The following is a 23654-nucleotide window of genomic DNA, read 5'->3' on the forward strand; positions in this document are numbered from 1 at the left end:
CACCTTTAATATCTTTGCCACTGTTGCTACTGTCGCCAAACGTCCCTAAATTCACCACTGTCACTAATACTGCATCACCATCTACCATTGCCATCCTCACCACCAGCACCACTAATCTCATAACAGTAACTACGGTTGCCATCTTTACATCTGCTGCCATTGGCGCCATCTTCACCGCATTCCCCACTGTTGCCACCATTGCCAGTGTCGCCATCATCACCACCTTCACTATCTTCACCACTACCACCTTATTCACCACCATCACCACTGTCGCCATTTATCCTCCCCATCATCCCATCATTACCTCAATCTCCACCGTCAACACCCACCCTAGGTCGCCACTGTTGCCACCACAGCCATCTCCTCAACTGCTCCCACATTCACCCCATTTACCGCTAACACCATCTGCACCACCGCCACCAATCGCCCACCACAGTACCTTGTGCCGACACAGCTAATATCCAAGTACATGCCTCCATAATGCATTCACTTCAAGTAGTGAGTGTTGCTCTACTCATGTTGTTGCTACCGGCGTGCATTTGATATGCTTGAGCTTGACTCAAAGTGAAATTGGGGCTTTGAAGTCCCCATGTTGCACATTCACACTAGACCTGCTTCTTCTTCCTTGTACGCCTGTGGGCATCCACAACGTGAGATCACTGAAACCCTTAGCTTTTAACCTCTCAGGTTAATGCATTCATTTGCTGATACATCAGTCAGACTTTAATATGAAGTAGCTTTTTCACAGTCTTGTTGTTTTGAGCTCATCCAGCTCTACTTTAAGTCTAAGACAACAACTAGGGAAGAAATGCCAACAACACTTTTTTTCTGACGCACCTCCTGGCGTTGTCACGGTCTGAAATGCCTGTTTCAGACCTTTGGCTCTCCACTTTGAATTCTTGCGCAGGTCAGGCGCGTTTGGGGAAATAAGCAACTGGTTGCCTTTGGTGAGCCCAGCAACTTGTTTACTGTTGCACACTCTCATGAGTCATTTTTTCGAGAGCAGCCACTTGTGCGTTATGCCAGCAAACCAATAAGGCAGCTTTCACAGCCAGCAGCACTCAGTCCAAGAGCTGTTAGAGGGAGTGTGCATGTGTCTGAACAGTGCGTGTGTAAATACAGAGGCTGTGTCCACATGCGTGTCATGTACGCCGACAAAGGGTATGCTGTTATTCAAAGTGAAGTACCCAAGCAGAGAGTTGTGTGTGAGTGACTTCTTTTCTTGGCAAGCCCCTTTAGTCACTCGCTATACACCAAGAGAGCTGCAGTGCTTCTGCAGCGACACAGTCAAATGCATTTAATTCAGGGCTTTATTTGCAGGATGCCAAGAGGACATGTGGTGTGCTTATCATCGAAGACCCTGAGAGGATTTGTAAGAAATTTGGTGTGAGGAGGGAGAAACAAACATAAGAAAAAAAGCATGAAGACAGTCACCCCATGCTGAACGTAATGGGAGATTTTATGCATCTCCTGGGTGTTGGTCCCAGGTGCTTTCAGCCTCACTGACAGCACATCCCCGCCTGCAAGACAACCAGCAACACTCAAGAAGGCGAAGAAGCTGCCTTAACACAAGACAGATTAAGAAAGGAAGAAAGCATGCAGAGGAAAAATCAAAGCAGAGGAAAACAAAAGCCAAAAAGAAGAGTGTTTAAGGAGTACATCCCATTGAGGTTGGCGCCCTCTTTCCGCCAAACTGTCAAGTCTGATGTGGAGCCAGCCAGCCAGCCAGGGGACCTCATCGATTGAAACTGCTGCTGCAGCTTCACCACCTCCAGCAAAATCACCCAGAGCAATTTCCTGGCTATTTGAGACCAAAGCAGTCAGCTGTGGGAGAAAAAAACTGATGCTGGCTATGGGTTTTGGCGAACTTGAGTCCAAATTCATTAAGAGGACTTTGATTTTCCCACATTTCATCAACAAAAATCTGTTCCTAATTTCCCCTTCATGGCCCCCACTTTGACTGATTTAACACAAACATGAACTTTTCATAATAATTGACAATACAACTGACCTTATCTGATTCATTAAAGAATGATTCCAGTTGATTCTGGCAAAGGGGGGAAGTGGGATACTTAGAAGTCAGTGTGCTGGTAGATCCAATCAGCTTTAATTGGAATAAACAGAATTTGACTTCATGAATGATGCAGCAGCCCCTCAGAAACCTTTAGTATGACTGGTGATTACTTTAATTGCAAGAGTCCAGCTGTGTTAAACTTCACCCAACATCAAGGATGATCACGAATGTTCTTCACTGAACTTTTAAAGGGTGACATTTTGGGGAAAACACACATTTACCCAATTGCAAATCTCTCAAATCTCTTACCCGACTCCCTCACAGTGAGACTTTGTAGAGATTAAAGAAACGTGAGCTTAAGCGTCGCTGTAGGCAGATTCTGTAACTATAGGACAAAGATGGACGAGTCGTTCCCAGTCTTTGCAAAGATAAGATAAGCTCACTGGCTGCTGCTTTGAGTCTCCTCATCATTATTCCCTTGAAGGTTCGCTTGAAACACTGTAGTCTGTAAGATCTGTCATTGAACGTAACCAAAGGCAAAAGTGTTAATTCGGCTCTCCACTCTGTCATGAAGTAGGGCATGGAGCAGTAAGCTTTAAACAGTGCCAACTTTCAAACATTATTGCTTTCATTTGTGCATGAAGATCGCAGAAGAAATTGTGTGAGGAATTCAAAAAGATTCTTACCTCCAAACATGTAACCAATCGCTGCACAGGGGTGTGTCCAGATTTTGTTTATTGTTTGTTGGGTGGCCAAACTGAGGCACCAACAATAACTAACATAAAGTATCATACAGATTTTATGTTCCTGTGTTTCATTATTCACCTCAAAAAGTCACATGGGTAGTACGGCGGAATCGAACATATTTAGATATATATTTAAATTTCTGTTGTATGACATTCTTACCAATAAGATTTCAATGAGGCCACTCCATTCCCCCCCTTTGGACCCGCCCCTGTTGCTTCTTCAACAAAGTTGAAAAACTCAGTTGCAGCCTCTGATGTGTTGAAGTTCAGCTGGGAGGGGCTCTTTGAGCTGTTTGAGAATCCAACAAGCACTTTGAAGCATACTGATGCTGAAAATCTTTCTGATCCTTGCTTCACAAAACACCATATGATCCCTTGTCTGATACAAGAAAACTCCAGGGCTGACTCACATTTGCTTTACCTGTGAAAAATTCACAACAGACTGAGGTAAAACAAGAGATTCAGATTCAAACAATGTCACCCCATGTAGGAAATTCTTACAACCTCAAAAACGGACTTTCTGAAACCCAGTTGGCACATCCTCCTCCTGAAGATCAGAAAAATGAATTCCTTACACTCAATTCTTGACTAATTGACTTATTAAGACTGACATTTTTAAGCAGAGGATGACCCAGGAGGAGAGAGGGGGAGGACAGATGGAGAACATTTGAGAAGAGGGGGGCGGACAGCTCTCTTCGGGGACCCTCCGTGCACTGCGGCATGTCATTAGAGTCCTTTTACAGCGGTAAAAGAAGCGCTTGTTAGAGGACGGAAATGTCAACAGCTGACACGAGACAATCAGAGGGAAATGGTGAAATCCCTCCAACATACGACGGGAGCTAACAGTTCCCCGGATCTGTCTGTGCTGTGGTGATGTCTTGCTCTAATGGGTGCCAACGAGAAGGTGCAGGGTGTCACTGTGTCGCACCTTTTTGGCTAGCAGCGGGTGCATGACTATTTCCTGTTACCATGGTTGCACCGTCACAGGTCGGACTGGCCTCTCCGTAGGCCTCTGTCACATGTGATATGATTCCAGATGGCGAGCATTGATTTCATTAGCTGGGGATCCATTTTTTTTTCACGGGGATTATCTCCTTCGACAGGCCGGCAACGTTTAGACAGATTTCACGAAGCACTGTCCCTTATTAACTCTGTCAGTCTGTTGGAGAGATGCAGAAACATCCCCCTCACCATCGCCACCACCACCACCGCCACTACCTCCCGCTCCCCTCCCTCTCCCTCTTCTCTCTGTGGCAGCCGGCGCCAAAGAGACCATATGGTGGGGACTCAAAGCTAGATAGCACTCGGTGATGCTTCCATGAGACATTGAGCTTTGGCCCTGCTGCTGTTCATCCTGTTACTGTATTTCATTAAACAGATAAATGCATCCCTCGCTTCGTATTTATAGAGTCAAAAATACACCGCATGTCATCTCAGAACACTGTCCACCAATATGATGTCTTAAGAATGGACTGAAGTGACATTTACTATTGATTAGCCTTGATTCCTGTTACACTTGCAGCTACAAAACATGTTTGTGCTGTATTTTTCTTTAGCAGTCTTTTGAAAATGAATACAATATAAGTATTACAGCTTATGTATTTGACGTCTCTCCATGCCCTTGACCATCCTTCTTATGAAGTTCATGTTTTTTCTCGTTGAACATTATCAATCTCTCTTTGCACAGAAGCAGTCTTTCCTTGGCTTTTTGAAAATTGCTCTTGCACATACCTCTTCAAAGAGAAAGAACATTCTTTATGCCAATAACCTTAAAAAAAAAGCTGCTTTCGCTCAGGTCTCAGTTTGAATGGTTTGAATTCCAGTGTGTTGCTGAGTGTAGCTCTGAGATTGCTTATAGATGTTATTTATATTTGAAAGTACTGAGAGACTTATTTAATATTTCGTCAGAGAGCACAGAAGTTTGCGAATGCTTGGACTGTAACGTGAATGAAAATGTTGGCAAAACTAGGGCTAGAAAAGTTAACAGGTCAATAACGAGTTAAAGCTAACTCCACTCACTTTCTTTGCTGATGATTGACGCAATTGACAAATCTATTAAAACATAAATTGTGTGGAATTGCAATTAGTTTGACTTCCTCTTTTAACTTTTTTAATTGAGTTTTACATAGATTGAATCATGATACATTTTTCTTGCAGCATATATTGCTGGTAAACACATACAAAAAACCCTAAACATAGAACAGCTGCTGCAGTATTGAAGGTTGCCATTCACCTTCCATGCCCCAGCCTATCCCTTCCCACCCGGTCACTATACATATTCCTTACTTAACTTTCATTGGTGTAAAAAAGATAAGACAACCTGGCCTTTGAGACATCGTGTTGAGCATTTGAAGTATTTCTTGCAATTTTATAGACCTAATAATGAATCTGTTGATATAAGGACTAAGGACTTGACTGAAAAGGACTCTAAAGTTGATGTTGATTCAACCATGTCTCTTAGGCTCATAAGACCATCATCGGTGTAGAAATGCTACCAACCTTCAAACTCGGGGACAATTGTTCTTTCATACAATTAATCAGGATAAAAAACTAATCGGGATTAAAAAATGGATTGTTTCACAGCCAAAGTTTCTATTTGGCATAACAACCCAGTCACTATACATCATTCCGTACTTAACTTTAAATGTTCAAATACGCAGCTATTGTTAGATTACTTATTTCTGAACGTTCGGTTAATGACTCCTTTTTAGTTGCTACACAAGCTCTAATCTATTTTCCTGTAGCCAGTAAATTACTTTAAAAGTAGAACATAATTACTTAAAGCTAAGCCAGTTCTAACACATTGCTCTCACTCTCTCCATATAAAAGCAGCCACAACCTCAATGAGATTCAAAGTTGCTCCCTCTGCTGTAATACTCCTGAAAAAGTCTGTATTAACACTCAGTGAAAATCTTTCCAAACCCACACACCACATGTAGTAGCTGCATAATTCACCACAAGCGATGGCTTTAAGTGAAGTGTAAACAAGCCCATCAGACAACCAAAGAGAGATTAATGTTTGAATCCCTTTAATGGCTCTCGTTAGGCGACTTCCCCTCCTCTAACCAGCCGAAATGAACCACCGCAAAACTCACACACTGATACATCCCAACCACTCGTGCACTTAATCATCCCCTGAGCCAAGCAGCGCCCCCGCTGTAGACAAAATACTGCGTTAATGTAAGCAGTCCGACAAGGAGCACTTGGGAGCCGCGGTTAGCAGCCGTTTTGGGCCGAGCGCCTGCTCTTTGCAGCTCACTGATTTGAGCTTCATTCGATGTGAGTGCTGCTTCAGCGGCACACAGAGACAGAGTGACAGGGATAGGACAGGAGATTATTTTGCATCCTTGTTTTCTTGTAGTTTGTGTTTTTTCTCTCTTTCTCTCTCTCTCTCTCTGTGTGTGTGTGTGTGTGTTACAGTAGGAAAGTATGCAAAATACCAAACATGTCTTTCGGGATGCTCTAAATGGGATTCTTGAGGACAATGTTTTGTTCTTCGGCGCATTTCTGAAATTACGACTGACACCTTCAGCAGCAAGGAGTAAACTGAGCTCGACAGATACACATTTTCTTTGTGTGTGTGTGTGTGTGTGTGCCACATGTGTGTATCTGTTGTGTTTTTTTTTGTCACTCTGTAGCAAGACGCTGTCGAAAAAAAAACGCTTTTGGGAATACATTTGATTTGCAAATGGGAAAAAAGCACACACACACACACAAACATTCACAGGTGTGTTTTTCCATCCGCGGGGATGATTTGCAACTGAATAGGTGTGTTGCTCTGGCTGACTTCTAAGTTTTGACAAAACGCTTCAAGGGGAAAAACAAGGCTGTATGCACCAAGGACATGCCATTTACTAATGCTGTTCCTTTTATCAACAGCAGCCTGTGAAAACATCTTTAGTTACAGCCAGAGTGGCTCTATTAAAATTCAACCAAGCGCTGTTTGCACTTACTTTCCAGTCAATGCCTACTGTTAACATTGTGCTCAAGGTCGTCCTCTCTTTACACTCTCAAATGTGTGCACCGTGTGTGTGTGTACATGTGAGCACACGAGTCGACAGCAGCAGACGCTTTGCTGTATCGTTTTTCACTCTTAAGGCAGCAGTAAGTGTGTCAGAGTGTGTGTGTGTGTGTGTGTGTGTCAGGGTGTGTATCAGCCCGCCTCACCTCACTCTTTAAAAAAAAAAAAACAGCACAGGTGCTCTCACTGATAACGCTCTTTCTCCCAACCAGGAAGCAACAACCGTCCACACCTCCCCGTCCAAAAGAGCGGCACATCCGACCATGGCCTCACCTGAAGACACATCTCCCTGTGAGTACTTTCTCATTCATCCTTCTTTCAAAGAGTTAAAAGTTGCCTTTCTCAGAAAGCTCTGACGCAACTTCAAACCTTTATAAAATATGACAGCCGGCGTCTGCTCTCTGATTGCATCACCGTTACACTCCTCTGTCAGACAAACAAACAAAGGAACAAACACTGGAGGCTGCAGGTTTGGTTAATACAATGCGGCGTTCCATTTGTTCCATAAGATAAACATTTGGCAGAGAGCAGGGTTTTTTTGAAAACTAGATAGTTCATTGCCAGATAAGGAAGCCTCCCTGGCAGCTTTTTTAATGGGAAGCTGCGGGCTCCGAGAGATACCAAGCTCCCATTTTCTGTGATAGCAACGTTGCGGTGGCTACCCCCAGTTTGTTCCCACTGATAGCGCTGTGCACACAGATGGAGCTTACAGTGCAAGGTGCAGGGCTTTTTAAACACTGCAGGGATCCAATGTTAACTAAAGGAAGTGCTCGCCTCCAAGGTGTCATCGTGCATTGATCATTAATGGAGTGTAACTATCATGGAAGAGAGGTGATCAAAAAACTTAAAGTAGTCACAGTAAAATGTGGGACGCTTTGTAAAATGTTGACAAAAGCAGAATGTGAAGACATCATCTGAAATGTTAAAACTGAAAAATGTGAGCTCATTTTAAACTCAACAAGTTTCAAAAAAAGTTGGGACAGGGGCATGTTTACCTTTGTGTTGCATCACCTCTTCTTCAACAACACTCTGTAAACATTTGAGAGCTGAGGAAAGTTGTCCCATTCTTGCCTAATACAGGATTTTAGCTGCTGCAGTTAAGGGTCTCCTTCATCTTAAGTTCCAAATGATTGATTTTAAGGGGCGACATGACACATGGGAGGACTCTTCTACTACAGAGCCATACTGTTGTAATATGTTTAGAATGTGTTTTGGCACGGAGAATACAAGGTCTTAAGAATGACAGCCCTAAGTGGCCCAGATATAGTTTGCCAGAGACGGCCCACACATGCCCACACACTATATCTGGGCCACTTAAGGGCTGTCATTTTTTGTGGTATGTTGGCCGAGTCTTATTGTATTGTGCGGGCAAGAACCAGGCCAGACCAATTTTGCTATGTGGGTAAAGCATCATTCTTTGGACTACTTTAAGTCCAGTATTTACTGACTTTTAGCTAGTTTTTTGGTCTCCACCACCTTCCAAGAACATATTTGTCGAAGCTGCTAAATGAGTCACAGTGTGCACCAGTTGCAACGTCTGTCTGCTTTTTGGTGATGAGTAGAAATAAGTTCAGCTGTTCTGGAGAAACAATGCTGGATGGAAATTTTAAAAGCAACCCCACAGAGACGGAGGTAGTGACTGTTGAGAGTGATGGTCCAAAGTGATGGAAGTGTTGACAGACCTGAAGGTGGCATCAAGGTGTTAAAAACATGCACAACCACACATGACTCCAGCCATGCATGCTCATAGTCAACATATTCTCCCACACACAGACTTAGAACCTCTCCATCTCTACCTGAGATCACTCAGGCTTTCGTGTCACCCTTGCACGTCCCTAAATCTCAGTGCCGGCTCTAAAATTGGAGCTTCTTGACAATCCTGCGTTCCTGTTGTCCTGACTGAGCGACGGCTTTTGTCTTTGCTGACAAGCTGTCACGCCAGAGCGGCGTTGTCTGCCAGGTCAAATGACTGACGGAGAGAGGGGGTCTAGAGGAGCTGCTCCCTGCAAAGCCACAGTGTTTAAATAAAGCACGGTGACGGGGCGACTGCACTTTAAACAGATGCAAAGCTCACCTCTAAATCTCTGCGCTCATGCTCCTTTCAAAACAGGCATCCTTGTTTACTTCCACCAGAATCACCGCCATGCAACCGGATCTGGTTTTGCAGCACAAACAATCGCGGGCATGCTCTTTGTTTTATTATTTAAGTTGCGTGTGCATATTCATATCTGTCTGGGTCTGATTAAACTCGTCAGACACACTTTGCCCACGAGACTTTCTCAAAGTGTGCAAACGCTGCCAATTGGAACAGGATTTGCCAAAAGACTGCTTTTGTTTTAATTAATCTCCTCCCAGATTAGCATGCCAAATGTTGATGTCTTTATAATATTATTCTGAGAGAAACAAACAAAGATTTTCTCCCTGTCACTCACAGATGTGACTCCCTTAGTGGCTGTAATGGGACACAAATGAACGCTGAAGACATGATTGACGTTTTGAAATTGAAAATTGATGTTTGACTGTTTGTTTATTGATGCTAAGTTGGTTCGTGGCTCCTCGGGGTGAATCAATACAAGTTCTGCACAGCATATTCTGAGGGTTTGGAATAAGGAAATGTGAAAATAGGTCCTCAAAACAAATGCTTTGACACTTCAACACACCATTTCTGAACAGTGTCGAACAGAATAACTCTAATATGCTGATTGTATTTAGTAATTATTACACTGACAAGATGTTTGGTTTTGTTACCAACATTTAGCATTTAGAACTTAAATTTAACCCACATTTGGTTCTGATTGATAATATTCTAAAGCCTGTATGCTAAATATTGTAATAGAGGAAGAAAATATTAGCATATCTTAGCATCAACACCAAAAGCAGAGCTAGTTTTATCCAATGTCACATCTGCTATAACAGGCCAGTGCAAGAAGTCCAGTCATTCCTAAAATATAGAAAGTAATCAAGTACATGACTTGCTCTAGGCCAGGCTTGCTCTTTCTCCTTAGTTACAGTGTTCCTGCTAAGTTCAGTTAATCGGTTGCTGTTTCCAAAAATCTCCTCCAAATTTGGGGGTGGCCAATCAGATTTCAAGTGGGGCCGTGGCCACCCTGACCACGCCTTGGATACACCCCTGTGCCAATGTCAAAATGACTTGAGCCCATCCAGCAACATTATTATAGCAAACACAGTTCCACTCAGATTGCTCCCCTGATTCGCTGATGATGAAGTTGTTTGAGATGTTAGGGATTGGGAAAGTCTTGATTTTGTATTCTCACACACACAAAAAAAAAAACAAGGTGAAGTACTCCTTGAGTCATTAGCATTGATTAGCCTGCACTATCCAACCAAGATGATAAGAAGGAAAATCTCATGATAGGAATTCTACTCAAATAATAAGCCATAAATCAGATCTTTATTATTTGAAAGCTACTTTAATTTTTGATGAATATGGGCTCTATTCAGGCTTCACAGGGATATTTGCAGGCCCCTTCATTAGGTATTCTACCAGAGTATGTTTATTTTCTACTTCAGGAACAGGAAATCCATGTGCAATTTCAGCGGGATTATCAGCAGAGCGCAGCACCTCCACGAGCCTGATAACCACGCTCCTCTCAAGTCAATTCGCTGCCAACGGTGCCTCGCAGGGTGGGCTCCCAGAGACCACCTTGTGTTTCATACGTGGGGTCAGTAAACAGTCATGATCACTGCAAATAATATGGAGAGAATGGGAATCAATAGTTTCCTGTGGGGTTCTACAAGCCTGTTTCTCTCTTACATTGTTAGGAAGGATGTAGGTTGAAAAAGAGAGAATGAAAAGCCCCCGGCTGATCAGACACAAACATAAGGTCACTGGTTTCAAAGAAGACCTGTGCTACTGCTGCAGGGCGACGTATGTCTGGGAAAAAAAGATGAAAAAGAAGGTAGAAAGAAGGTCAGAAAGGAAGTAAAGAAAAAGAAAGGATAACAATACGGTTTTCTATCGTTCCATGATGACCTGCTTGATTGTGTCTGGATCGTTAAAGGTTTCCAGCTCAATTCTCTTGGGCCTCCGCGCAGCAGGCACAGCATTGAATTTCTCTCACTTAGCGCTGGTTGGAGTGCCCCGCTGTTCATCTGAAGAGCTGTCCTAAAGGTGCAAAGGCATCTCGAAGAAAGGAATTAAGTTGCAGGATAGGTTTTTAATGGGGGCAAAGGTTTCTGCCAGAAATGTCCACTCAACTTCTCCTTGCAGAATAATTCACATTATTCACCAGACAGAAAAAAATCCAGAATTCAAGCAGCTTCCAGGTTTGTATTACAAGAAGTTTAAGCTTGTCTGAGAGGAAGCATTGATCTAAAAATGGTAGTAACATGAATCAATAATCAATAATACACACATATAAACAGGGTTATATATAGGAATGGTATATTGGAATGACTTGCGTGGGTCAATTTCATTGCAAGTCATCTATTATTAACTAATGGTTTGACATTTTGGAGCATATACTCGTTAGTTTTCCTTCCGGGTGTAACATGAGAGGATCAATATCAGTTTTATGTCTGTATGCCAAACAAGGAGCTTGGAGCAGCCATTGATTAGCTCTGCTTATCATTCAGACTGGTAGCAGATTAAACAGCCAGCTTGGGTCAATATAAATGTCAAATAGTTGTGGTTTTGATATTAACAGTAGGTGTTAATCTTAGATTAGGCATAAATGCTGTGACTAAGGAGAAAGAGTAAGCCTGGACTAGACCTACTTATGTGCTGGGACTATTTTTGGGGAATAGCCAGCTTAAGGGGAATCAGAAGTTTAAAGTTTTTCAGTTTGACATCAACTACTGGAACTATTTATTTGGAGACAGTATTAACTTAACTTAGCATTCTGTAACTAGAGAGAAAGAGCAAGCCTGCCCTAAAAAAGTCATGTACTGTACTCTACTTCCAGATTTTCGTACAGGCTTTTGGCATACAGGTTTGGGAATATTATCAATCAACTCATCTAGGTCTTGCCGAAAAGCCAATTAGTATGTTTCTGGAAATGTTCAACCATTTATTTGGAAGAATTTGCGTTGTAGGATGCTATAAGCCTCCTACTCCCTAAGAATTCAGGACTGTGTATGAAATCCATCTCCAATCCGCATGCTGAATCATGAAACGCCATGATACTCACCGTGCTACACGAGCACTGACTGCTACATCTAAATACTCTCTGCTGCTCAGAGGAAGGATGTTCCAAGTATCTGATTCTCCCTGTGAGGGACGTGTGTGTCCATAACCCTGCTGTGACATAAGGTTAAGGGCATGTTGGGTACCTCGATACTTGATCCTGAAAACCCACATCCATGTACTCCCCCCTCTGTGCTAGTCACTCCTATTTTTTACGAAGGGGTGCTTCTAAAATAAAATCAGCTGTCACTGGATGCCTGGGCCTCACTGCGCTGAGGGATCACACTGCTGGAGCTGGTCTCCAAGCCTCACTGTCCGTGTCCGTCTCTGCCTAGGATTCTTTTTCGCCGTCTGTGTCGGGTAAAAGCTGAGTGGCTAATCCCTTGTAATTTCAGAGAGATCCAAGGTCCTTTTTTCTATTCCTTTGGATTCTATTGTCGCTGGACGTTCAGAGCAAGTCAAAGAAGGTAAGAGACGAAGAAAGACTATCCGCATTTCAAGGCTGACTCTTGCATCAGAATAAGCCTCACTGTCAGCACAGCTCTGTTAAAGTGATTTTCCACTGAAGCACAAGTGGAAGGAGACAGATTGGAAACGGTAGATGACATTTTAGCCGATAATGAATCAGTTAGACTTGCCCAGGCTGAGGCGTCTTTGGTGTAAAATTGGAATTAGGATAAAGTGAAGCCAAGCTGTGAGACATCAGGTGCCGTAGCTTCTTAAAGAATGAGTTATTAGACTTAACTTCCACCTAGATTTGAGCAACATCATAAAACATGCATGGGGGCCCATCCTGCTTCCTCACACTGATCCGGAATATTCTGAAAGCATAGCAAATCGGAGACAAAGTGCTTAGCGTAGCATGAGGAAGCACCTGAGGGCGCTCCCGTCTCCGTGTAAAGAAGTTACGTTGATAGATTTGACAGCTCAATTATTGTGCCTGTTTTGCTTTCCGTCTGTAAAGGAGGAAATCGCCCTCCACGGCTGACATTTCAATTAGTGTAGCTCGATTTGGCTCTCCTGTCAAACCCCCTCCGCCAGCCGAAAGCTTTGGTCAGTAAGTAATGAACAGAAAATTGGGTTGCTTAAGGCTTCTGTTGTGAGGGGAAGGCAGGGAACGGAGGGGGGGTGACACCTCTGTGATTAGCGGACGGCCCCGGCTTGACATAGATCTATGGGGCTTGGATTTAGCTTTAAGCTACCACGCCACTTCTTCCCGCGCCCTTCAACTTCTGAAACTCTCTCTTTCTCTTTCAACAAATTCTCCTCTGTCGTCTAACGCCCCACGCCGCCCTTCACCTCCTCGCTTCTAGCTAGCCGGCGGCACGCTTCCTCACCTCTCGTGGCTCAGAAGAAGCTAGTGACAGCGAGGTCACCGCCCCTCAGCTCTGCTCGATGTAGCCGCCGAGTCGCTCACGCTGGCTTTCCCTGTTTCGACTCGGACTTCCATTACCCCCCCGCCCTGGTGCCATCACTTCTGCTACCACTGTGGCGTTGAAGAGATAAGATGCTACTGCTCACAGAGGAGGAAAAACATAGTCAGTGTGAGGCTAAGCACTCAAATATTCCCTCCATCAAACGCAGAAAACACAGGTTCCAAATGTAAGCCTGTAAAACGTACGCAGAGACATCGCCTTCATTATATTCGGGCATTTTAAGCTAGGAGACGCCATTATTTATGCTAATTAAACGCCCTTTGGTGCCACTTTTAATTAGCGCCAGCATAGGGAGATGGTGAAACAGCTTTTGAAATCTTTGAAAATATAATCTCATTAGAAGTTCTTTGTTTTCTTTCTTCCCTTTCTCTCCCCCTCTCACACACTTCCACTCCATAAATCTCCCTGTCACTAAGGGAACATGACGCGGCAGACAGAGCCGGTTTATAAAAAGGCCAGCTTGATTTCTTTTTTTTCTCTCCCCCCACTCTCCGTCTGAGCCGTGGTTACCTCACCCTCATGTTATGGCAGCTTTGCATACGGCATTCTGGGAAGCCAGAGATATCCAAAGCGCTGTTGTCACCGCTCTCGGGCATCATCCCCCCCTCCCACCCTCCCTCCTCTGTCTCTTCCTCTCTGACAGCTCCAGACTATGACTTCAACATTTATCTCGGGTGATAAATGAGGGCATTATCCTTGTGTTTCTGTCATCAGGTAGGCATTAGGTTACGCCGCAGCCTCAGGTGTTGGATTTCTGACCCATATTTATAGGATTTTAAAAAACCCCAGTTTATTTTCAGATGCTCAGGCAGTCTATTTCTCTCCATGACGGGTTATTGGTTACACCAACATGCCAGATGTAGCTGAAAGCTAAATTTGGTGGGGTGAGCAGGGCATGCTCTTGTCACATGGCGTCTGTATTAGGTGCCACTCACACCAGAAGGATGCATACAAACAAATATTATGCATGAACTTCAAAATATTCAGTAACACCAGACTTTTGACATTTTGAGTCATTATTTTTACCCCTGAGAACTTATTCTTTTCAGCTGTCCTCAGCCGCGATTGGCGAGTAGTTACACACATTGTTGTTTTCATTTATTGGTACAACTGCAGGGGTAGCTAAATGTTTAAGGAACATTTGTCTTTGAGGAAATAAAGTGTAACCTATGGTGTCACATGGTGTTTTAAATTAAATTGAAAGGTATGGTATTGTGTTTGTATCGTATTGTATCTATTTGATCGTATCAAATCTCTCGCATCATATCTTGTATTGTTTTGTATCTTATCATATCATAAAATATTGTATTTTATCTGATCATAGCGCAACGCATTCCACTGCAATGTAAAGTAAAGTAGCTTAACAATGTAAGTAACACAAGGTAAAGTAACGCAACGTAAAGTAACGCAACGTAAAGTAACGCAACGTAAAGTAACGCAACGTAAAGTAACGCAACGTAAAGTAACCCAACGTAAAGTAACCCAACGTAAAGTAACGCAACGTAAAGTACGAAAACGTAAAGTCAAGGAACATAACGTAAAGTAACGTACTGTATCATCATGTAACATATCTTATCTTATCGTATCAAATATTGAATTGTGTCGTATCCTTTTTTTGCTAGCCAATTACAACACTGTACCCCCAGCTATAATTTAGGGGGACAGGAATAAGGCAGATAAGAATTATGGGTATTGTAACAATTCACCAACCTGATTCAAGTTTTCATCGTCAGAGGGAGCGTTTTTGTCTAATAATAATCAATCCCGTAGTTTTTTATTAGACCTCTTATTTGGGAACTTATGTATTCAATCGGCCCCCTTGGAGAAGGGTGAGACATAGATCATACTGTGTATGTGTGGCCGCTACATTCTGGTGTTATGTTTACCAGGAGTAGTCTAAATCAAGCTTGTGTTGTCATATGTAAAGCGTAAGGGAAGAGAGAGGTGCTAGCATAGCCTGCTTTGCATAAGCATGAACGGTATGTTCTATACGACTAAGCCCTGAATCTGCTTCTAATCCCAATACTACTATAACACCTAGGGGACCTTCACTCTGTCTGTGTGTGTTAAAGAAGCAGCTGCTGAAGGACTTCCAGATACACATGAAATAAACTCATCCTGACCTCTTCTTTGAGCCCAAAGTTGCACTCGTAAACATACATGTGCTGAAAACACGGAAGCAAAAATATAAAAAGGGGAGTATTGTTTCAAAAGAGTCAAAAGGTTACAGCGTGAGCACATAATGAGAGCGAACAATTTCTATTTAGGCTCTTCTTTCATCCCACGGTGTCGTTGCCTGGAGAGAGAGAGGGAGAGGGAGCACGCCGAGAGCTGAAAGGTCCAGTGTGGGAGTGAGCCGAGCTCTAATGGAGCCTTCTCTGTTGCCTAATGATGCTTTGTAGCGCAGAGAAGTCAAACGCAAAATCAGTGGTCGTCTCTTAATTGGGTATCCGCAGGGATGTGCCGGGCAATATGAGGTATCATAAAGTAGTGCCTCGTGATTGATGAGTATTCAGCTCCTGTTTCGTGTGGACGTTTGTTACGGATTGTTTGCCTCGGGCCACTTCTGGATGAAAATATCCACAGAATCTGAAAGTATGTGGATATATTTATCAAACTGAAGGTGGAAATTGAAGCTGTAGTAATGAGAGGAAGGTGAAGACTTTAGTAGTTCAAAAATAAAGACACTACCTCGATATATTCAGTGTTTCTCTACTTCTACGTCCTTGCTTTCTGATTCTGGAGCCTCAGATTTCCCCCTAAATCTGCCCTTAAGTCCAGTAACAAAAAGTCAACCTCCATCTAACTGTTACATAAAGTTGAGTTCAGTTTGCATGCACCATTGAAGGGCATTTGCATCATTAAGGTTAATTTATTTGTGCTTGTGTTCGTGCAGCTGCAGGCAGTGCAGGCAGATCCAGGTCAGGACGTCCCGAAGACCCGGAGGCCGAGCCGGTGTCGGTGAAAGAGCGGCTGGCGATGTACCAGGCGGCCGTGTCCAAGAAGGAAACCAGCGGCTCCTCGGCTGCTGCGGTAAGATGATACTTCCACACGGATGTGAGGAGAGACAGGAGGGAGGATATGTGGGTGGTTAGGAAGAAGCTGCTGAGTAAAGTGATTCTTTTAGATTTTGAGAGCAAATGTCTCTTATTTTATTCTCTCTAAGTATAAATCTGCTGTCACTGACATCCGTCCTGCTTGTAGCTTCTTTGCTGAACAGGGACCTGGGGGATGGGTGCCACAGGGCTCTGCTGGGCTGGTAGACTTATTTGTCAAAGTGTCACACAGCTCAGTACTGGACAAAAACCTCAGGGGAGTAAACTGGTGAATGTGTATCGAAGTGGGAAGGTGGGTGTGGGGCTCTCAGGAGGCAAGGCATTGCAGCAAAAGTCACTGTATAATGTTTATAAGGTGTCCAAGATGGCAAGTGAAGTAGTCCAACTAGATACAGGGGCGGATCCAAGAGTTGGTCAGGGGTGACCGTGCCCCCTTTGAAATCCTATTGGTCAGCCAAACGGCCACCCCAATATCCCAAACCATGATCGCCTCTTTGCCTAAACAGAGGTGGGTCCTATGAAAAATAAATTGTGTTTAGCTCACAATTAAACTTTTATCTCATGATAATGATTATGTATTTTATGAGTTCGACTTTTAATCTCAGAATTATGACTTGTTATCTCGTAATTGCTACATAATCTCATAATTTGACATTTTTTCTCATAATTTTGACATTTTATTCCATAAATTTGACATTTGTTCTTATAATTTTTAATATTTTTATCTCATAATTTTTGACAATATTATCCCATAACTTTGATATTTTATTCCATTAATTTTACATTTTGTCTTATCATTTTTGACATTTTTAGCTCATCATTTTCTACATTTTTATCTCATAATTTTGACATTTACATTTCAGAGTTTTGACATTTTATCCAATCATTTTTGGGTGGTTTTATCTCATAACTTTTTACATTTCATCTCATAGTTTTGACTTTAATTAACCTTGTGAAAATGGGAAATTTAACATCAAACCTAACAGTACATTTCCATTAGGAACATTCTGTGTCTTAATAAACTGTTGTCCAAACAAATTTCCCCACCTGTCCTCACAAAAAGACAGCTTTGTAGTTCTTCTTTCTCAGCCTGTATGTGACATCCCTATATGGAGCGCCCTCTAGTGGTTGGAGTCATTATCACAGGAGCAAAGAAGGTGAGGGCCATTATCCATGTACATCCATCCATTATATATACCACTTTTCCCATTTGGTGCCGGTAAGGTTGAGGCCATCAACTGGTTTAGTGTTTAAGTATAAGGATTTATAGTTTACTGCTTGCAGCATATTTTAAAGAAGCTGTGTAAGAAATGAACTCAACAAATCCACACAGCAGCCTTGATTCATGTGATTTTTTTCCTCTTAAATGCAAAATTTAATTTCCTGATCCGTGCTTTCATGACCTTGGTGAAATGGTTTTTAGAAAGCTAATCATATCTGAATTTTCTGTGTCAAATCGGAGTAATTGCATAAAATTGTTGACATTGTTCAGCCCAAACAGGCATCTGTATCCACTGGCAACCAGAGGCAGAGAAGGCTACACACACACACATGCACGAACACACACACACACACACATTTAGTTACAAAGTGCAGCACAAAAAAGCACCAATAACCCTGTCAGAGAAATTTTAACAGCCTCTGCAGAGAAGGAAAGAAAAACCACACATCTTTCTTTTTTTTTTTTTTTACAGCAAATTCAGATGAACCCACACAGGCAGGCAGCACATCAGCGGCCTTTCACACATTATAACTCCTTTGATTAAACACAAAAAACATTTCTGAATATCCTCAAGTCATTAGTCATTACCAAGGACCAAAAAGCTGCAGCGGCTTTGAAGAGCCTGCTTGCACTTTATAAACCCAATAATTCAGCTGTGTGCGCAGCAAGTCATCCAAGGCCATTACAGAGAGCCAGCTCGCTATCTAAAATACAGCCCTACAGAAGTGGAAAATACCTGTGCTTCTTTGTTAACTCTGGTCTACAAATACAGCACGTAAGTCAACGGGAATATCACTTATAAACATTTAGTGTCTGTTTTAAAGAGATAGAGGAGTTAAAAAAGGCCTGAAGTAGTATCTCTTAATAGTATATCACATGAAAGCAGCACTTCTGGGCTTTTAAACATCATTGGGAGCCCATAGAGGCGTCACACAACGAGTGTGAATGAATGGCGGTGATATCACTAATGTTGATAAGGTCACAAGCCTTAGCTAGAGGCAGGGATATATCGTCTCTGATGAAAAAGGCTTGACGATACGGCAGCATATGTTGCCCCAAAACCTGTATATGTAGTCCAGCTTTAATCCCCATGCCATCATGGAAGCTGGTTTTGAGATGGAGTGTCCATAACTTCCAAAAAGAGTGTCAAATTATGATTATCAGTCTGCTCAGTCTAATGAGGGCTCCTTTTTTGATTGGTGCAGTTATAACCTGCAAGTTTGGGGCTTGGCGGTCCCTCTCTTCTGCAGAGTGGAGGATGTAGTGTCCATGATTTCCAAAAAGAGTGTCAAGTCTTGATTCGTAAGACAACAAGACATCTTCCCCCTCAGTCTGTCTTGAATAAGCTCAGGCCCAGAGAAGACCTGCCTCCTTTGTGCCATGTGAGTTATCATGTGTGCATTATCCTTAAGCTAGTCCCAGGTCTGTAAGGCAACAAGCCACTTGAGGCCGATCTTCCCGGCTGTGTGAGATCAAATGAAAGGTGATGTTAACATGAAACAGAGTGCTTTGCTTGCTGCACTTACAGCACGGTTAAAGCACCGCCTCAAGTGGCTTATTGCTTTTTATACACAGCCCTATCACACAATGGTACACGAAGCAGCGCAGCAATTGAATAAATCTTTTATTGTCTTAAATCAATAGCCTTATAATAGCAGTACATTAGCATAAGTATTAGCATCAGCAGGACACACTTAATGACCCTCTCACACTTCAGTTCAGTTTATTCTCAGCGGCCTAAAGCCTTGTGCGGTGGCTTTTGACAGCTGTATGTGGATCTGTGTGTGTGTGTGTGTGTGTACTTGTGTGTGTGTGTAGGGGTGGTGCTTACAAAACGGGGGAGGCTACTTACCAGATGGAATCAGCACAGGAATCTTGCTTTTCCTCAATACCTCGGCAGCTGTTGTCTGCATGTTCACACACAAGTGACAAGGTGTTAAAGATAGCAGAGCTAATGGTAGACGCAGCTCTGTCCAGTCTGTTATCTGGCAACACTGTGTGCTACTAATGTGCAGCAACAGATATCAGTAATAATCAATAATGATAATTTTGCATTGGTTAGCTTAGCTAGGGTAAGTTAGGTAGGTGAAATCAAGTGAACCTTTATTGGCAAAGCATTAAAGTGACAGTAAGCGACTCTAATTGAAAAAATATTCTGTTAGCTTGTAACACTTTTCTAAGCCCCTCCTACTAATTTTTGGTTTTTTAAAGTAAAAAATTATAATATTTATGAAACAACAAGAAAAGGAAAAAGTTTCAGCTAATTAAGGAAAAGGTAAGACAAAGATTGAGCGTTATGCTACTTCGTAAATTTAATAAAAATCAGCCCTGTGCTAGAAATTTCAAATTCTTCTTTGTGTGTTTCTGCATTCACAAACGCCACGTCTTAATTACAAAGTCCCAAAAAGTCCCAAACTGGCGTGAAAACCTCGCTTTCATCTGTCATATCCTCTGGCGTGATTAGCGCCACGGCAGAAGCCTCACATCGCATAAAGACTAGCAAGCTAGCTGGAAACTTCTTCTGCTGCGGCTGCTTCTTTTTCGTCTTCCTGACCCACCTTCTATGAACGAATTACTTACATGCTATAACCGTATGCATATGTTTGGCACAATATCAATATTCATTTTTTCTTAAAGAGACAGTAACCGTCAATACCAGTCTATCAGTACACTATGAGCCCTATTGCCTACTGTAGCTTTAAACAGAGTATGACAAATGAAGAGGCCAATGTTCAGACCTCTCTAAATTAGTGCTGAAATGAACATTAAGTCTGTGACAGCCATTGTAAATGAGGATGTTGTTCCTGTGTCCTATCAACAGAGTTGTTGTTGCCTGAGGTAGTAAAATATTGATAACACGGTGTTGTGCCATAAAATGTCACTGCCCTAACCTACCCTGCAATATCTTGCAAATTGCAATGTCACCCTCATTTGCATTGAAAAGAAAAGGTGACGTGTGTGTGTGTGTGTGTGTGTGTGTGTGTGTGTGTTGTTCAAACACTCGCTCACACACACATTGCAGCCAGCTTGGAAGTAAAATTGCAGTTTCAGAGTAGCTATATATGCAGAAGCTTCCGTATAAATGTTTTATAAGGAAAGTAATTGACAATCCCAAAAGGAATTTCCTTTATCAAATAGTGAGTCTGTTTCCTGCCCACAATTCATAGAGTGAAAACTACTTTCTCCATACTAATGAGATTTAAGAAGACGTCCTCCCGCCTCCTCCTCCCCCTTTCACAAAGAAACCAGGCTTTTATATTTTTTCAGTTTTAAGGCGTAATTCCTTTCGCGGCTCAATAAAAAAAGTATTGAAAAAGCTTTTTTGTTCCATTAAACGGACTAATCTGAAAGCCCAAAAAGTCTATTGATGTCTCTCTCCTTCTTGCTGCGGAGTAGATGTGGGAAAAAGTGAATCAATTCAAATTGGGAGCCTGCCATCTTCGCTATTTGTGAAATTTCTGCCAGACTTTAGCTCCAAAAATGGACTTTGTTGCTTTGATCTAGTTTTATTCTCTTTTACAAATAAGAAACTTCTTCTGTTTGGCTCGACTTATATCTTTTCCTTCAGCTAAACCAGAAAAGTATGCATCTCCCCGAGTGTAGGATCAATCTTATCTCGCTTATGAATGCACAGAAGTGACATCATCATGAAAGCATTAGCATAAGAATGGCTAACGTGTTTGTTTGTATTCTGTTAGATGATGGAGGAGTCAGAGGCGTGTTCGCTGCCTGGCGGTCTGGCCAGCGTGAAGAGACAGTTTGAGAACCAGGAGTTCACCTCTTCGTCCTCCCAGTCCAGCAGCGTCACCCAGATTCATTATGAGCAGAGATCTGTTCAGGTGAGGATGAAATCTTAGTCAACACACCCATAATGCACCTCTTTCTGTGGCAGAGATCTGGTATCAGGTGATGCATTTCAGTCTTTATGTGTAAGGGCTGATTGAGGGAGGGACAGGAAATGTGGGGAGCAAAAGCAGGGGGTTACATGCAGCAAATCTTGGCGGGACATGTAATCAATCCAGTTTAAAGCCATTGTAAAAAAATTAAATAAAATAAAATACAGAACCAGAGGAGGAGAGTAATATTCCAAGATGGAAGTCACACATTTGAGGGAAAAACTAGCTAATTTAGTCCCAAATGAAAGTCCTGGTAAAGCCACAGATGCAGCCAGTAAACAGAGGAAGCCACACCCACACCAAGTGAGGCAGTGTTACAGTAGTAAACATGGTTTAACTAGCTTGGTTTGTGAAGCAATACTAATAGAAGTTAGCTTATGACTCATTTTAGACTGATGATCAGAATCAAATGCTAAATGGGATTGAAAAATATAATTTAATGAGGTCAAGCATGGCAGGAAGTCAGGTTTGCAACCTCATAATCTCACAAATGTGTGACTTTAATATCAGAATATGACTTATCTCCTCTGGCTCCATTTTCCTTTTCCCTACAGTGTCTGTAATTCACCATCGTAGAAATGTGCCTTATCAAGATCCTCCCCCATTAAAAAAAAGCTTGTAACCTTTGCTACAAACCCCAAATAGTTGATTTAATCACAAGTCCTGGCTCTGATAAGAAAAATAATCAATCATAGTTAAGAATTTTCTAGTTTCAGCCAGGGTGGCCAACCAGATTTTGGGCCCATGCCCCCCCTGTCCATCCCTCTGGATACGCCCCTGGATACAGTAAAAATCTGCTCTATAATGACAGATTAATAAAAGTGTTCAGGCTCCTCTCTTTATGTGATAACATCATTAAGTTTTGAAGCTTTAAGCATGATTAAATTGTACAAGAGAGTTCTTTTGTCCTTTTTGTTCAGCTCAGTGTTAAATAAGAAACGAGTAATCACCCTGAAACGATTAACATTCTACTGTAGTTCATTATCGGAAAAACTCGCCCGCTTTGGCTGCGATGACTTCTTGTAGGTCAGATCAAAGAATCTGGCATGAACTTCACCCACTGTGGTCCAGAGTGTGAGGCAAAACGCTGGAGCACGTCAGCAGCCTGGGACCTCGCTGAGTCTCAGTGAAGTCAGGTCAGCTCAGCCCCCTCCGTGCACGCTCCCCATCTGCTTATTCAGGCGGGAGGCAGAGTGGATCCAAAGGGGCCTCGCTGAATGCTAAATTTTACATAAAGCTTCTTGTGGGGGAGAGAGCGTCTGCTTGATCCAGTTATCACACTCTCCGCTTAGGCTTTTCCTTCGCAGGTGTAATATCCGACTTCTGTTTTAAACTCGGCCGTACATCAAGAAAGATATCATTATTCTGACATAAGTGGTTTCTAGAGTACAGAGCACCCCCCTCCCTGCATGTATCTTTCATGTTAACAGCCGAGGATACAAGCTCAAATATTATATTTCTCTTTCATCTCCTTCAAATTGCATGAATCTCACTGGAGGAAGCGGCTCCTGCAGTTTTGTACGGTTTCTGGACTCTCTCCATCGCTGGAACCGTCCTCCAGTGGAATTAAACTCCTGAGAAAGCGGCGCTGTTATAAGAAAACAGATACACAAACACACAGGGAGGTAAAACTGTCTCATGTGCCTCGTTTGTTTGTGTTTGACAGGAAGTTTCAAGCTCCTCGGAGGTGACTGTGAGAAGCAGCGTTCGAGAAGTCTCCCCCGCTGCTGCCACCTTTCAGAATCAACAAGAGGTACACGCTTTTAAACTCCTGCTTTGTTCTTTCACAACTTTTCACATCCTCATACGCCGTAATCCTCCCCCTGATTGAGAACAGTCGGAGTCTGTCACCATCGCACTAACGATCCAGCTCCCTCTTTCCCGCAGGTGATCCACGATGAACGAGTCCAGCACAACAACGTGGCGGCGAGTTACGGGAGCGCTTACAACGAAACAGGTGATTCTTCTCATTCCTTTCATATATCGTCATTTGCACATTTTTATCACAGCTCTGCTTGTGTCCTGTATATTAATGATTGTTCCTCTTACTGCTGAATAAGGGATGAGCCATGAAAAAAAAAAAGGCCCACGTATGATTTTCTATTCAGTGCAGAGCA

At 42.6% G+C, this 23654-nt stretch overlaps 1 protein-coding gene across 1 annotated transcript in view; it reads left to right on the top strand.

Annotated features, from left to right (window-relative positions):
* Nucleotides 1-23654, top strand: part of xirp2a (xin actin binding repeat containing 2a) — a 52649-nt gene that overhangs the window by 16994 nt on the left and 12001 nt on the right. The window contains exons 5-9 of the mRNA XM_034677617.1: nucleotides 6994-7072; nucleotides 16260-16396; nucleotides 21340-21480; nucleotides 23204-23290; nucleotides 23425-23494. Coding sequence (XP_034533508.1) covers nucleotides 6994-7072; nucleotides 16260-16396; nucleotides 21340-21480; nucleotides 23204-23290; nucleotides 23425-23494 — 514 coding nt within the window. The remainder of the gene's footprint in view (nucleotides 1-6993; nucleotides 7073-16259; nucleotides 16397-21339; nucleotides 21481-23203; nucleotides 23291-23424; nucleotides 23495-23654) is intronic.

This window comes from Notolabrus celidotus, chromosome 24 (assembly GCF_009762535.1).
Source record: "Notolabrus celidotus isolate fNotCel1 chromosome 24, fNotCel1.pri, whole genome shotgun sequence".
NCBI classification, from domain to species: Eukaryota; Metazoa; Chordata; class Actinopteri; order Labriformes; family Labridae; genus Notolabrus; species Notolabrus celidotus.